Below are 16,433 nucleotides of genomic sequence, written 5' to 3'. Positions count from 1 at the left end.
CAGAATATATTTGGAGCGGTGGAACAGAATTGTCCGTTGGCAACTTTCACATTCAGCAATCCAGACACTACAACAATAATTTAAAAAATTGCCTTGTGATTTATTTTTTTTTATCTGTATTAAAAAAGGAACACTAACCTACTTCTTAAATATAGTTTGTTTTTTGTGATACACCACAAGATTTGGCAAAAAAAGATGTAAAAGAAGACTGTTTCGATGTATAAAACTCCTTACCAGTAGAAGAAACACTGACCTTAATGTGGCCTATTCATAGATTTCATTTTATGTAGTTTTGCTGCATATTTGAAGCCTTAAAGAGCAGAAAGAGCTGCTAGTCAGTTTGGAAATCACAGAACAGTTGTGCACCAGGAATTCCTTTAACAGGCCAGGTGTCCATGATAAACAGTGAAGTAAAGCAGAAGTGCGTACATAGTATATGCTGTGAGTCATGTGCATGTGTGTGCACGATGTACGTGTATATATTGTTTGGCTGTGTGTGCCAATATTCTGGGTGCATGCCCATTCTCTACAAATTTAAGTAGTATTTTGCTTAAAATCTGTTCTGTAGCTTCTGGTTTGAACTAGCTTTTCTCCCCAACACAACCATTCTGCTCCACACCCTGCAAATGACTTCATCTGTCCCTCACCAGCTTTGTATCTTCATGTCAGTGAAATTTTAGGACAACTGGATGAAGAATTATTTCTTACATAGAACATGATAACACTTCCACTGTAGGAAATGGAATGAAACAAATGGAATAAAAGTGCAGTGACTGTGGTGAAAACATCTCCACAGAGTTAGGCCTCAATCTCTTTTTCTTTTCTTTTTTTTTTTTTTTTTTGTTTGGGGTTTTTGAGTTGTTGGGGTTTGTTTTTTCACTGAGGGTGTTGTGGGGTTTTTTTGGAGAGGAAGTGTTTACTCTCCAGAACATATATTTTTGAAAAATGATGTAGCAGGTTAAGGGGACATAAGAGGAACTGTGTACATACATCAGATTTCCCCTTTTCTCTCCTTGGGCTACTATGCATTGCCCCATTTTTTCCCACTAAAAGTGGAAGTGGTTAGCCCCTTTTTAATCACTTCAGGAAAACAAATTTGAGCCCAAGGATTCTTAGCAGAGGCCAATATATTTGAGATTGTTCTGAATGATGACATCTGTCACTGCATCAAAGACAAATTGTATGTTACTGGTATCAGTGGCGCAGGTGAAGTGTGAGTAGATCTCCTTGGTCTCCTTGTTGCGATTCAAGTCCTCAAACTGGCGTTGGATGTAGACTGCTGACTCCTCATAAGTGTTTTGGCCTTTGTACTCAGGAAAGCAGACTGTTAAGGGGATGCGCCGGATTTTTTCTGCCAGCAGATCTTTCTTATTCAAAAAAAGAATGAGGGAAGTGTTGATAAACCAATTGTTGTTGCAGATGGAATCAAAGAGACGCAAACTTTCTGCCATTCGACTCTGTAGGAGAGGAAAGAACAGTGTTTCAGTGTAACTGTGAAAAGTGCACAAGATACGTTATTATGTCTATCAATGAGCAACATCTGCTTTTAGAAACAGTTTTTGTTTTATTTGGTGACTGTCCATCTTACCTGACTGTGAAACTTCAGGGATCTTAATTCACTTATTTTGATTCAACACAATTCACCACAGACTACTTATTCCTTTTTATATAAAATATTTGGCAACTATGGTGAAAAGCCTAAAACTGAAGATTTTAGAAACAATAGGTGTAACTTGGGAAAACATGGCTGTGTTCAAACTTAGGTTAGCACTATAAACAAACTCTTTAAATAAAAGGGATGAGTAATTTCTAAGGATTCCACACTATAGAAACATTCTGCTGTTAAAAGTTTTTTAAAAAGATGGAACTACTACAGCACAATTGCAACATTACATAACTAGATGTGTAGTTTAACACACCATAGTACTCAGAAATTTTTCCTTGCCTCATTTCTTCCCATTGTACAACACTGAAAGAATACACAAGAACCACGTTTTACTATGGTGGTACGACTTGTATATTCATAGGAGAAAGCTGAGTTTAACCAGACGTGTTCAACATCTTTCTGTTTGCTGCCCTGAGTAGCCAAACTCCATTTACCAACACTTTCGGACGACCACCCCCATGACATCTTTGGAAATAACGACCCAGCGCTGCCGCAGACCGAAAGGTCCCGGAGCGATCGGGGCCGCCGGGGATTCTCCCGGGGCGGGGCCGCTGGAGCTGTCCGTGGTACCGCGCGCCCTGCAGGGCGGGGTTTATCGCTCGGATTACACCGAGAAATAAGTGTAAACACATGTAAGGTTTTGAATAGAAAATATTCGAGATTATTAAAATAAATAGGACTCAAGTACTGTCAAAAGTAGATACCTAAAATGTCTTAATCGGACATTTTTGCTATGGTCAATGTTTTCCAGCATGTTACCACCTAGATCTTTATTTCTGTTCGGTTTCATTGGCACATCAGCATTATCATTATCTGACTAACTTCAGTCAGATGTTTGTCTATCGTGAAAATTTTTTTGAATATGAAGAAAACTTTTCATATACAGCAATATAGATTATAATCTTAACTTCCTTAAAAATTATAAACAAGCTAAATATCTATGGATTTTTTTTCAATGTGAAGTTTCCATAAAGAGATGCATATATTCAGATGATTATTCTTTGAACTGATCTCTACAAAAGCTGTACAAAAACTGTTCAAAAACTGTTCAGATCACTGTTTCACGTATTTGTGAAGTCCGAGGGTTTTTTAATTCAATGTATCTTTCATAATTTTTTTTTCTCCTTCACACAAAGTGAATTTGCAATACTGTCCTGCTAAATTAAGAAAATAAATCCCATTCTGTTTAGGGATCTCTTACGTTCAGTATTCTCAGATCATGAGATTGCATAAGATTTAATGTAATTTCTTCACCTTAGTCCATATAGCAAATTTAATTAAGATTAGGCATTATTGATCAGCATAGGACATGATGGAAGGGAGGGGTGTTGTGAATGATGGGCATCATTAATGTTATATCAGGATACAGTTCCAAATCTTCCGAGTCTGTTGTCTGGTCTCACTTTGTGTCACAGTTACATAGTGGGTAGTTTCATAATATTTAGTGACTTCAGAGGAGTCATCAGAGGAAGAGCACCTTTCTCTTTGTAAACTTTTTAAATTTTACTTTTTATTTGGTTTTATTAGAGAATGACTATATATTGTATTGTTACTACTTCAAAGGAAAACTGCAACAGTATTGATCGTTACTGTTATACAAAAACAGTATCCTGAAAAAATTACCCCTTAAAAATGCATAGTTGCTGACATACAGACTGTTTTGGCTAAGCTTTTCAAATTACCTCTTATACCTTCCTCATTTTGTGTTACTATTCCTTTTCAGTTGCTATGGATTGACTTGGTCAGAATTGCATCCTCTGTTCTCAGAGTTCCGTGAAGGCATTGATTTAGTTATTTTAATGAGTAATTCTGTGTTTACAGTGTTTAAAGATTAAAACCACAGACCTTTGGCAGTTTCTGGAGCACAGGGGTGCACCGTGATGGTTGGCACTGCCACAGCAGCATGTAGCCATGTTGCAATCTAAATCACAAGCCTCTTAAGGTACACTGAAATACAAGCAAACTTACACAGTCCCTATATTTGGGGGGGTTTGTTTACTTCTTACTTTACTTCCTTTGTAAAGGCGAGGTCATCTGACACTTGAGCCTACTTTATATACTGACAGATTTATAGGTGTAAAAACATGGCTTTGAAAATCAGTTGGAGGGTTCATTTTTTATTTTTACACTGTAAATCCTGACACAACTGATAATCCCCTAAAAATATCATAGGTCTGTTTCCAAATAATCACACTTTTCTTTCCTTCCCTGAATTTGTAGCTAGTAATAAAATCATGCAAGACATTTTTAGCTCAGTTGAAATGTTTTGTTACTAATTGTCTGGAACAAAATTTTTTAGAGCTATTATAGGTTTTTGGCCAACTCTGAGAACATTCATGCCAACAGGATATTGCATTTTAAGGGGTTTGTGTTTATTACTGTATCTTGTAGTGAATCATAAGACTGTCCCTCTACTACCAAATCCTCAGTTGTAGTCTGTAGTCCAAGGACAAAATCAGAGAGGTAAAACCCTTTCATAAATTGTGAGATGTAATGAACATGTACAAGTGGACTGACAGTAAACTTGGTGTTCTCTTACATGATGTAAAGAAAGAAGTAGTAAACTGTTGACCTGACACCCAAGAAATTTCTTCTTCAATGTAATATTATTCTTATATTGGTTGAATATCTAAGAGTTATAAAAACCTTAACTAAACGAAATAGAATTTTTTTTTAGTTAAAATGCAAATAAGGTCATTAGGAATCATTTCCAACAAAGATGCAAGACTATGGTTGCATGTTATGAATGCATGATATGCCTTGGGAAATGACCCCCCCAAAATCCATGCAACTCTGAACAATGAGGAAAGGAAAGGAAAAAACAAGTCTTCAAATAACAGTAAGATGTCATCCATTTAATTATGAAAACTTTAGGTTAAGATAAACAGGCAGCACCTTCTTCCATATGAAGAACAGAAAACTAATTGAAATTATTCTTAATTTTTTTTTTTACCTGTTAACATAGAGGCATGAAACACAGAGTGTTCAATCTCACTTTCTGCTTGGAATTAAATGTCAAGCAAGTAAATCCAAACCTTAGAGAAAATTGTATACATGGCAAGAAAAGGCCTTTATAAATTTTAAGTGGTGGCTTGTGATTTGTGCAGTGCATCAATTACATTTGAAACAGCAATGCATGAAATGTGTCTCAGTTTTCTATAGCCAGATGGTATCTTGATATATCTGAAAATCTTGAATAAGAAGTGATATGTCCACAGTTCTAAGATAAAGGCTGACACTGAAACTGAGCCTAAAGATACATGATCTATCCACTATATACTCCTATCCTAACATAACAGGCTTGTTTCTGGTTTCATCAATATTGTGAAGCTCCTGAACGTATTATAGGGAAAGTGAACTTGAGAGGGTTAGGGCTTATTATAATAATAAAAAAATCAATTATTGTACAGCTCCTAAAGGAGTTATAAAAATTTTCTGTTAATGTGGAGGAAAAATAATGGTAGGAAAAGGCGTTCTTCTTCTCTGCCGTGTCTTTTCAAGTTCAGGAATCCTGAGGGGAGTAGTTAGCCAGGTGGTTAGAAAAAATGTGCTGCTGTAATTTCATAATTATACACAAGCTGGGGTATAAGCAAGATAATGCCAATGTCTTATCCAGATGGCCTTGTTGGAGGCTAATTGCAAATTCTTCTTTGAGCATGAGAACAAGGAATTGGTTGCTTAAGGGAAAGAACATGCTAAGGAACAGATGGCTGCTTCTGTTCTTCCAGTAATTTGCAAACATATAAACATCCTTGGTCATCCTCTGGATCAGTAGAGGAGTGCTTAGCAGGAAAGAGTTCCAGAACAAGTAAGAGTTTTCAAAAGATTCTGTTATCAAGATAGCAAGAAATTAGAAAAGTGGTAAATGAAGCCAAACTAGAACGTAGTATCTTCTTACAGCTTTCACACTGAAGCTTTATGGTCACAACTGGGAGAGGTTTGAACTGAAAAATGAGAAATTATGAAGAGAGAAACTATCACAAATAAGAGAGTTAACTGCCATTTGTACTAAATACCTAATAACTTTATATCTCAATAATTATTTCTCTTTCATCATTATTTTAAAACTGGTAGCATTAGGGGGTTGTGAAGACCTTAACTAAACTAAATAAAATTTATCTTGTGTAAACCATAAAGAATGATGAATAAAATTGGTGCAGAAATGGTAATATCTGTTTTCCGGAAAAGTTAGAAGTCTGTAAATGTCAGTAAATCTTGGAAGAACCAGTGGAAGCTGTTGCTATTTTCCTGTTGAGGCTTTTCCTTGTGATAATGTCTGGCATTTAGCATACGCTGATAGCTATGAGCCATTTCACAAAATGGCATTAATCTTTTCTTTCTGTTTCAAATGTATTCTTTAGAGATATACAACTTGAGACCTTCTAAAGAAAGCAGGTGAAGCTAAAATATTTGAAGAAGGGGTGGTGGGGTAAAAAGGTAATTGAATCTGTTGGATGTAAACATTGTTTTTTCCTTAAGGTTACTATAAAAAAAAAAAAATGGAATCTGTTCTGAAATAATGACAGTCTACAAAATAAATCAAAGGAAATACCATTGCCCAAGACAGTCATAGACAAAGCAATTCAGGCATTCAAACTATGTTTAAATAAATGTATAATGGAAGGCAGAGGGAAAGCAGAAGAATTTTGCAGTAGAAAATACAGATGATGCAGAAAGCAAGAGATAGCCTGCATAACTATAAAGCCAGACTTTTTACTTGTAGAAAAGCCTAGATTGAGTGCTAGTTGAAAGGTCCTTCCTGTCTAGCAGTTAGACAGTTGTGATTGAGTGCTGGATGAGAGAGACTTGATTTAAAAGGAAAAGGGCCATTGTATGATTCATCTTTTGTTCAAATAAAGAAGACTCCTACAAGAATGCATGAGTCTAAATGGGGAAAGATGATGATAATTTAATGAGTTACAAAAAATAATTACTTTCTTCTAAAAATCAAGAAGAAACTATCTGTTGGAGAGCAGTAAATAGAGAAGTATATAGAGACAATTAATCCAATTGTCTCTATATATTTCTCAAAGAAAGAAATTAAGAATCTCACTGAGGATAAAACACTCTACCTGTGTTGTCCTGTATCTACCTGTTTGTAGCCTTGGCAACTCCCAGAAGGAGCAGGGTAACCAATAGGGGTTTGACTAGACAGAATTGTTCTGCCTTTCCAAACCCTTTCTTTCCAATCCTAGGATCCCAAAGGTTTCCTGGAAAATTTGGCAGTTCTAAAATGCCAAAATTAGAAGGGGTGACATAGAATGGTAAGTCCCATTGTGAATTCATCAAGAAGTCTTCTTAAGTCTCTTAGAAGCTTAACTTATTCTACAAGCAGGCAAGTCATTATCCCATCACCAATGTAATATGTTACATTAGTCTAAAACCACTGCAGGAATTCCTGACCAGTTACGTGGTAAACAAAACAGGAAGGAGGTGGATAACTAGAAGCAGCTATGTCAATATAGCATCTATCATATGGATAAACACATGCACATGCCATCTATGTCTGTCCCTCCTACCAAAAATCCTTCCAGTGTCCTGCATATATAAGAGGAATGGGAGGTGCAGAAAGGTGGAAAACTAGCATAGTGTGTTACGTATATAGGTATACTTTATGCCACAATAAAGGGGAATTGAAAGGGATGATAAAAGAAGATTTTGTATTAGAGGAACCTTGAATCTCTACTATGAAATAAGCATGTAGAAGGCTGAGAAACATAGATGTTACGAAGTGAAGCCCTAAAAAATCTTATGTGATTTTGGATTTTATATGGTGAGGGCAAACCCCAATATATTAAGCACGAAACAAACTTGCTTCCCTTTTTTTTTTTAAACAGATTCATCCTCAAATCAGGAGGAAAAATTATACTAGCAAACAAAATCCATAAACTACCAAAATAATTCCTCATTGTTTTAAAGATAATGTCCTGTAATTGTTTGTACTTATAGTTTATACGTGAAAATGTAGAACAGGTAGAGGAGGCAGTAGTCAATATTTGACACTTCTTTTTTAGAGAAGAAAGGGAAAATAAACCTGACAAAGTGGTACTGAAGCAAACTGTCTCCCTTGATGATTTCCCGTGGAGTATTGCTACTGTCTTTACAGAAAATTCTGCAGATGATAACTGAATCTGGCAGCATGAATGAGAATTACATGGGGACCTTTAGTCTTGACTGTTGTATAGAATGACAATGAAAACATGAATATTTTATCACGTATGATCTCTGTGACGGGAAAAAAATAGTAGTGTTACTTAGGCTTACTGTGGACTAGACTAGACTAGACAAAGCAGATTTAATTGGGAGTACTACTTTAACAGATTCCTGAACATTCGTCTTTGAAAATTGATCCCCGCAACTTTTTAGGTGCGCACTGAAACAGCAAGTTACGTCTGTAGGAGTACATGATAAGTTAAGCATTGTTATGTAGCAAGTACTTATGGGTGCAAATGACAGACTGGGGTAAACCACTCTAATATTTACCTATCAAAACTGTTTTATATTCCTAGATCAGGAACAATACAGATTTGTTAATCCTCGTAAGTACAGTCTGACACCAAGCTCTGATTATACTGAGGAGAGTGACTGAGCTGAGAAAGAAGTTTAAATTTTGTGACAGGAGGATTAGATTTTGAGCCAGGAGATTTCTAAGCAAACAAACAGGACTTACAAACTAAAGGGAACCTAAAGAAAGGATACATAGAAAAACTGGAAGAACAGAGGAAAAGGTGACTGAAGTCAAGGATCAGAAACAGTGGGGCATTCATCATTTACTAGAAATGCTAGAAGATCCAGATGAAGGCTACTCCAGTATGTCTGGCCAAGGTATTAAAGGCTATTCTACAATAAGGAAGAGGGCAGAATAAAAGTGGAGAAATAGATGTAGATTGAGTTATTGCTTGTGACTATACATATCTTCTAAGCAAGCTGAAGTTCAGGAAAATTACATTTAGAAGTCATAAAACGTGCATGTGATAGGTGCTATATTTATCACTTTGCTTTAGAAAATTACAATTCCAGAGAAAAGTTCTAGAAAAAAGTATGTTCAGAAGAATAGAAATATGGGGCACTCAATATTGTTCCTGTGCCTGACAGAACAGCAACACATGTCAACATTTCTGGGAAGGAGTAATAGGGGTAGATTGGCAAAAGAAATGCTACTGCAGCTGCTGCAGGCCAAAAGAAACTTAAAGTCACAATGGGCCAGCATATTAAAACGTACACATTACATAGATAGGGTCCAGCCAGGGCAGCGCTGCCAGGGCTGTAGTAAAAGTACACAAGATAAATAGTATCATGGAATATACCGCTTTTCACAGGCCTCCATTTAATCATTAAAGCAGGCAGGTAGCTGGTTTTTTCTCCTTAAAGGAAAGCTTGCTGTGTTTCAGCTGCTTAGCAAACAACTGTTAATACTCTCCTTTTACCGCCTCAAAGGTCAACAAAGTTTTATGCTACATAAGCCTCTTGACATGAGAGTTATGGGAGCTTGCACTGTGCTTCTCTGTCAATTGTTTTGGGGGGCAAGCAGTTTTAGGAGGGCAAACATGCCATAAAAGGAATATAAGAATAAATCTTCAATGTCTTTGACAGTATCAGAAAACTAAGATTTCCTGAGTACAAATTAAGTTCTAACAAGCAAATCAGCAGCATATAATACCTACACTTGCTTTGGGTGATGGGGGTTTTTTAAGCATTGTACAGTATTCCAACTGCATATTTCTGGAGTTCAGAAAAAAATCTAGTTTAAAAACATTTTCTTGTTAAAACCATACTAATTTAAAACCTCACAGTTCTTGAAAATACATCCAAAGCAGCGTGAGCATCCATACTTTAATTGTAAATATCTGGATATTTTATGCTTAGATTGAGTTACAGATATGGTAATAGAGGCCAGCTTTTTTATTCCTGGTAACATATTTAAATTTATTTCAATGCTTACTCATTGTTTTCAAGTGGGGTGTTGTTGGGTTTTTTTGTTTTCTTTCAAGCCTTGAGATCATTTGCTTAGCTCAAGGGCAAAAGGAGCATTTCAAGTACAAATTCAACGTAGCTGAAATGTTGCATAGTTTTACACATGAAGCAGTCCAGGACTTTAGCTGTCCTCATTTGAGACGTTTAAGCTTAATATCAGCCTTCTGTGTTTAGGCAGTAAGTAACTTTAACACTGTATTGACCTGCAAGGAGAGGCTGAGGGAACTGGGCTTGTTTGGGCTGGCAAAGAGGAGGCTAAAGAGTGATCTAATAACAGCCCACAATTACTTGAAGCATAGTGACAAAGATGATGACACTAAACTCTTCCCAGCAGTATCGGATGAAAGAGTAAGAAGCAATGAACACTAATTGCAGCTTGGGAGGTTCAGATTAGACGTCAGGAAAAAAAATTTTCACTAGAAGACTAGCACAGCACTGGAACAATTTGCCTAGAAATTTTGTGAAATCTCCATCCATAGAGGTTTTCCTTACCCAACTGGATAAAACCATAGTTGGCCTGATTTACTGTTGGCAGTAGTCCAGCTTCAGCTGGGGCGATAGAATAAGTCGCTTTCAGAGATCACATCCAGCCTGCGTTTTTATAATTCCATGAATTGTAAAAACATATTTATAGTTGAATGAGAAGTCAGTTTTATGCATGCAGTCCTGAGCAGATCTCAAACTTTTCATCCCAAAGAAGTGAATTCAAACATAAGGGCTATCCTTTTGATGGATACACTGTCACTATCCTGTTGGTGAGGCAGGATGAAAAGGAAAATGTCAAAGAATGGAGTTGTGGCCTTTCTGGAATACCTATTTTTTGTTGTTTTCTGTTCTTTCAAGCTCTCTGGACCTTTGAATAGCCCCTAAGCTATTAAAATACTGCAGAAATCTGCATGAGAACTACTTGAGAATATGCAAGTAAAAAGAAAAATATTTATTCACTGTTGCAGACTATTGACTAACCTACCTTTTGTATAGTTTACATATAGCCCAAGCTCTGGCTGATAGATTATGTGTAAAGAAACAATGCTTTTCATTGCACCTTCTTTGAAATATCCGTTTTTGTAATACATTGCGGGAGGTGGGGGGAGTGTTAACAGGGCAGGTGTTGGTTTCTGTCATGCAGACAATTGTTTGCCTTAACTGAAGTGAAACAATATATTGCATACATAAGAGAATTATTTTTTTTTAAATGAAAGAACTCGATTATTTTTTGCCACTAGTTTGCCACTAGAACGTAGTAAGCTTAATAATTTTGTGTAACAGAATAATGGCGGGGAGAGAGATTGTAAAATCCAGTGCCTGTGAATGCCCTTTCTCTGCATAAAAATAATTTGAAATTTGAAACATCAGTGAGAAAAGACCATCCTGATAAACTATGATATAAAGAAAAGAAGACTTCTCAAGTAAGTAGGTTTTCAACACAATCAAGCCCGGCTTTGAAATAGGACTCTCTGGGTATTTATGAAAGATAATAGGTGTAAGATGAAGGCTTATCTGTAACAGTTACTACAATTAGAAAACATACAGAAAACCAGCAAGAATTATCATGATTATGGAATGACTATCATATGAAAAAAAATTAAATCTGATCTTGGCCTTTTTTGCATAAACTGAGAGGAGTACTGAGGAGTGCAAAAGCAGCATATTTAGCATAATGGAGAAAGAAAGAATCTTGTCTTCACTTTCAATATATTCTTCTGGCTTTAAGCAGCATTACTAGAGTGTAGATCAAATCAGTTTCAAGGGATAATTTCCATGAAGTTAAGAGTAACTGGGAGAAGAATGAAAGGAAATAAATTGTGGTGTATTCTGAAAAGAATGCTTCTCCCATATCTGTAATGAAAGTTCTAAGTCTGTTGGGCTGCAGATAAAGAAGTAAAAATTATTTTGGTTGACCAAAACTGAATTAAAAAAAACCCCCAAAACACAACACATTGTGGTCACATCTCCTTGTTGGTATAAAGCAATATTGCTAAAGTTGTTCGGGGGGGGGGAAGATACTAACTTTGATGTGGAATTTGTTCAGCCTTTTGGGGAATCATTTCTTCTCCTTTGTGTAGATGCTGAGAATGAGCCACACATTTTTTCATCAGACCATTTTTGCCTTTTTTCTGCTCTCTACTGCTCCAATGCCAGGTTCTCCCAGTGTCTCAGCCCTTACTCTAAGCGATTTCCATATATGGGTGGGTGCTCACTCAGCAGAGGGCTCGCTACACCACCATCTGAGTTACCAGGCTGTCTCCCTTCTTTTGACACAGTTTCATTATATGCCTTACCAAATTCAACTGAATGAAGTAATCATATCTACATATCTTCAATTTTTTTCACCTCGCAAAACGGAGAGATTCATTATTGCTCTCTGTCCAAACAGATTTTTAGTTTGTAAAACAGGTGGAAAGACTCCATCAATCAAAGGCAAGGGCTGAATAAGTCCATTTTGGTTTACAATTACAGTGTTTTAAATTTGGAATATTTCTAGTCATTCAGTCTAGCACTGGAGTACTGCAAAATTTAAACCATCAGAACGTGGCTCTGTATTGCACCAACAAATTGCATTATGCATGTTAAGAATCACACTGTTTTCTCCAGGTGAGAAAAGTACTTTTTTTTTTTTTTTCATTTACAGTCATCATAATGTATACTAAAAGCATTCTAGAAAGAAAAAAAATAGAATATTAATAGTAAAGGATTATATCATTTAAAAAGTTTCTACAAGAAATGCAAATATCTTATTAAATTAACTTAAATTTAAAACATTACACACGCACACACCATTTTCCATAGAAAATTTCTTGTAAGAAGTTGTCATAACAGAAATGTAAGTTTACAGCCATGTTAGAAGTCTACTATCTGCTAGCTGTTCAAAAACTTTCATCTTTCAGTCCCAGTTAGCACAAAAATCTGCAGTAGATTTCTGCTTTTAACACTGACTTAACCAAGATCAAGATTTATCTTCAGTGTTGTCAGATTCTTCGTCACAGAGTAGGAAATGAACCTTCCAGGAACTAGTGACCACCACAAAATATAAATATACAGAAATATACAATATACCATGAAGAGAGAATGAAACAAAATTAATTATATGTGGCATATATCACTGATATTTCTTAAGGTACTTCTAAAAATAATGACAATTGCAGTAAGAACCTATTTACAGGAACTTACTCTAAAACATAACATAAAAAGAATCTAAAATGGAAGAACATAAAAATTGCAAACTTAAATACTCAGGTTTCAAATGCTGAAATCATAGCTGCCTATATAATGTTACTCATGTAAATCTCATATTAAATGAACACATCGGTGTTTTTCATTGAACCCTGTGTAATTCATCTTGCAAGATGGACAACGTCATGTGCTAGTCAATATTTTTCTTTATTGTCACAACTCCATTTGTGGACTTGTGCTTTACTATAAACTTACTATTTATGAACTGCTCAAAAGACAGAATTAGTTGTTTCTTCTCAAGCTTGTAATTACTGTACCTGAATATTTGATTGGCTACATTTGTTTCCACAGCATGTTGTCAGATCAAGCGGTACTGTTAAAAGCAACCTATAAGTAGGGAATGATACAATCTATACAATGAGAAATTATAGTTAGACAGAACCCAGTCTAACCCAGTTGAGAACACCCAACCTAATTTTCTAGAACCTAATTTTTCAGCACATTTATTTAACAAAGTTTAATAGGTTTTTCAAGCTGTTGTTTATAGCTGATGTATCTCTGAGTAATCAGACCTGCTACAAATCAAATCACAGGATGTCAAATTAGGTTCTTTTGAGAAAAGTAAGAAAGAACGTGGGATTACCAGTTAAAGTTTTCAGTTAAGAAACTGATTTGGAACCAAAAAGAAAGAGAGACCTATGCCAGGATCTAGTACAGTTATTCAGAGTAGCATTCAGCTGCTTTAGCTATATGAAATTTCTCTGTTTTCCTATAATCCTATGTTCCATTCATCTCATATTTTCCTCCCTCTGCCACAGATGATGGCAGTGTTCCTACAGTTGACAGTCTTATTTATCACATAAGCCCTCATTAATCATAGAAAAAACGTTATATTCATTGAATGAGGCAGAAAATCCATGGGAAAGAACCATCATCACTATAAAGCCTGAATCAAAATGTACAGAAACAAGACATTAAAAATAAGGTTACACCAACAATATTTTCCCATTCACTAACTCTTGATTATTTGATTTTACCAGATCACTTAAACCCCAGCCCACCTCATCCTCCACTGACATCACTTCACAATCTAAACTTACTCCCAACCTTCTCACTCTTCCAGTTCTGTTTTCTCCTCAGGCTTGTACATTCCAGATGAGAAACAGTGCTTATATAATTTTGTGCCATCAGAGGCTGATCAGATCTCCCTAATCATAGAATTGTAGAATCATTCAGGTTGGAAGAGACCTTTGAGATCATCAAGTCCAACCATCAACCCTACTCTACAAGTACACCCCTAAACCATATCTCCAAGCACCACATCAAAATGGCCTTTAAACATACTAAGGGATGGTGACTCGACCACCTCCCTGGCAGCCTATTCCAATGTCTGACAGCCCTTTCAGTGAAAAAATGTTTCCTCATGTCAAGCCTAAACCTACCCTGGTGCAGCTTCAGTCTGTTCCCTCTTGTTCTATCATTAATCACGTGTGAGAAGAGACCAGCATCTGCCTCTCTGCAATGTCCTCTCAGGTAGTTGCAGAGAGCAGTAAGGTCTCCCCTCAGACTCCATAACTTAAGACTAAATAGCCCCAGTTCCCTCAGCTGCTCTTCATAAAACTTATTCTCTAGGCCTTTCACTATCTTTGCTGCCCTTCTCTGCACTCTCTCCAGCACCTCGATGTCTTTCTTGTATTGAGATGCCCAGAACTGAACACAGTACTGGAGGTTTGGCCTCACCAACGCCGAGCAGAGGGGGACTATCACCTCCCTGCTCCTGTGGGCCACACTATTCCTAATACAAGCCAGGATGCCATTGGCTTTTTTGGCCACCTGAGCACGCTGCTGACTCATATAATGATGGTCTATACCATTCATATTAGCACAGGAATTTGCATGGTTCAAATTAACTGAAACTTCCAAAGGAATGAGGAAAGAAAACATATATGTGAGACAGTGGCCATGCCAAATATTAAGAAGATCTTGTTAAAATTGTCAGATTTTTATTATTTTTCTTTTCTCATAATGGGTGAATGTTTTTTCCCTTGCAAATGCATAACTTCAAAAAAATAATAATTTAGCATACATTATACCATTTGCAGAAGAGTAGAATCAGTGTTTTCTCTCCCCAGCTAAACTGGTACAATAAGACCCCTTGGTTGTTTTGGTGTGTATAAGTACATGTATGTGTGTCAGCATCTGATGAAGGATCTTGGCTGTAGCTACTTCTAAATTGATCCTACTGTACTATTCTAAAATTCCTCCTCTCCTACATTGGGGAAAAGTTCTTGTGGTGATTTACACTAATCCTAGAATTTGCAGTGCCTAGAAGATAAAGGCTGTTCCTTTTGTACATCCATTCCCAAATTTTACCATTTGTTATATATGTAAATTTTATGTAGTCTGAATTTTTTTTTTCCTAAACTATGGGATTCTGTATATGTCTGAGTATACCACATTACTTATTTTTCTTTGCCATCTAATAATTCCAACTGAAATTGATAACTGAGATCAAGAGGAATCAGTCAGATGCCCTGAGACTAATTGAGTTACACAGAGTGAGGACCTGTTCACAAGAAAGTGTCTCATGGGTCTTTCCTCCTCTCAGGAGACAATAAAACCAGAGCTGTTAGCCTATTGCAAAAGAAGTATCCTGTTGCTTGGATTGTTACTTGTGGGATCACAAGAGGAATTATGGTCACATCCTAGGAAGTGCTGGTAGGGTAATGACGATTTGGGTAACAAACAGAACAGAGGAATAGAAGAGAAAAAAGGAAGGTGTTCAAGCATCTCGTCTTTTCTGTTATTACAGAATTAAAAGTCATACTACCTTTTTTTTTTTTTAAGGCTTACTCAATGCTAATAACAAATCAGTAGTCCTAGCAGCCTGCCTGATGTCTTTTCCAACAAATCAACTATTAGTGTTGTCTCTGAAAAATAACTGCTGTCTGGTTGGTGAGCTATTAATTAGTGGATCTTGGTTTGAATCAAGAAAGAGACATTCTGAGAATGAGTTATACCAGAGGAAAGAAGGGGAAAACTAACAAAGTCACTAGCTTTTGCAATCTTGAAGGGACTTAAATTATTTGCATGGCTGCTTATCACTTGTTCATTGATTTCTTAAAGAAACGTAGAATGATTTTCTATTCAGTCCAGTAAAAGGGAGAAGATTGTATTTGATTTTGGTTTGTGTACTGCTTCTTCTCTATTTTCAACTTGGTGTTTACACATTAGATCAGAAATACTATAATTAATTTTGTACCCAGTTATAACAGAGAATAATCTTGGCCCAGTGAGTCCTGAGCTTAGCCTAAGCACAGAGTGAGAACTCAAGACGCCTTCTCCTCCAACCTCTGTTTTCCATTGCATTCATTTTAAGTTCCTCTTCAGGTTTCCATGGAAATAGCAGAGAAGTGTGGTTATATTCTTGGCGTTAAAATATTCATAAAAAGAGGTAAGGAGATGGTTTATATGGCAGATGCTGTATTGCGAAGCAGGCAGTCAAAAACTAAGCTCCTTGTATGTAAATGATCATACGCATAAGTGAATGTATTCTGGGGAGAATAGGCCCAGGGAGAGGAGGAATAGGTAGCATAAATGTGACCTGCAGAGAAAGCAG

At 36.4% G+C, this 16,433-nt stretch overlaps 2 protein-coding genes across 2 annotated transcripts in view; one reads left to right on the top strand and one right to left on the bottom strand.

Annotated features, from left to right (window-relative positions):
* The window catches only part of RSPH14 (radial spoke head 14 homolog), a 97,915-nt gene that overhangs the window by 11,214 nt on the left and 70,268 nt on the right, over window positions 1-16,433 (top strand). The gene's annotated exons all lie outside the window — the stretch shown is intronic.
* GNAZ (G protein subunit alpha z) overlaps window positions 1,113-16,433 on the bottom strand; it is a 41,874-nt gene continuing 26,553 nt past the window's right edge. Inside the window, exon 2 of the mRNA XM_009951474.2 lies at window positions 1,113-1,457. Coding sequence (XP_009949776.1) covers window positions 1,113-1,457 — 345 coding nt within the window. The remainder of the gene's footprint in view (window positions 1,458-16,433) is intronic.

The sequence above is a fragment of the Leptosomus discolor genome, chromosome 16 (genome assembly GCF_034619465.1).
Source record: "Leptosomus discolor isolate bLepDis1 chromosome 16, bLepDis1.hap2, whole genome shotgun sequence".
In the NCBI taxonomy this organism is placed as follows: Eukaryota; Metazoa; Chordata; class Aves; order Leptosomiformes; family Leptosomidae; genus Leptosomus; species Leptosomus discolor.
Note: the sequence above shows the minus strand (reverse complement) of the source record. Positions and strands in the feature narration are given on the sequence as shown.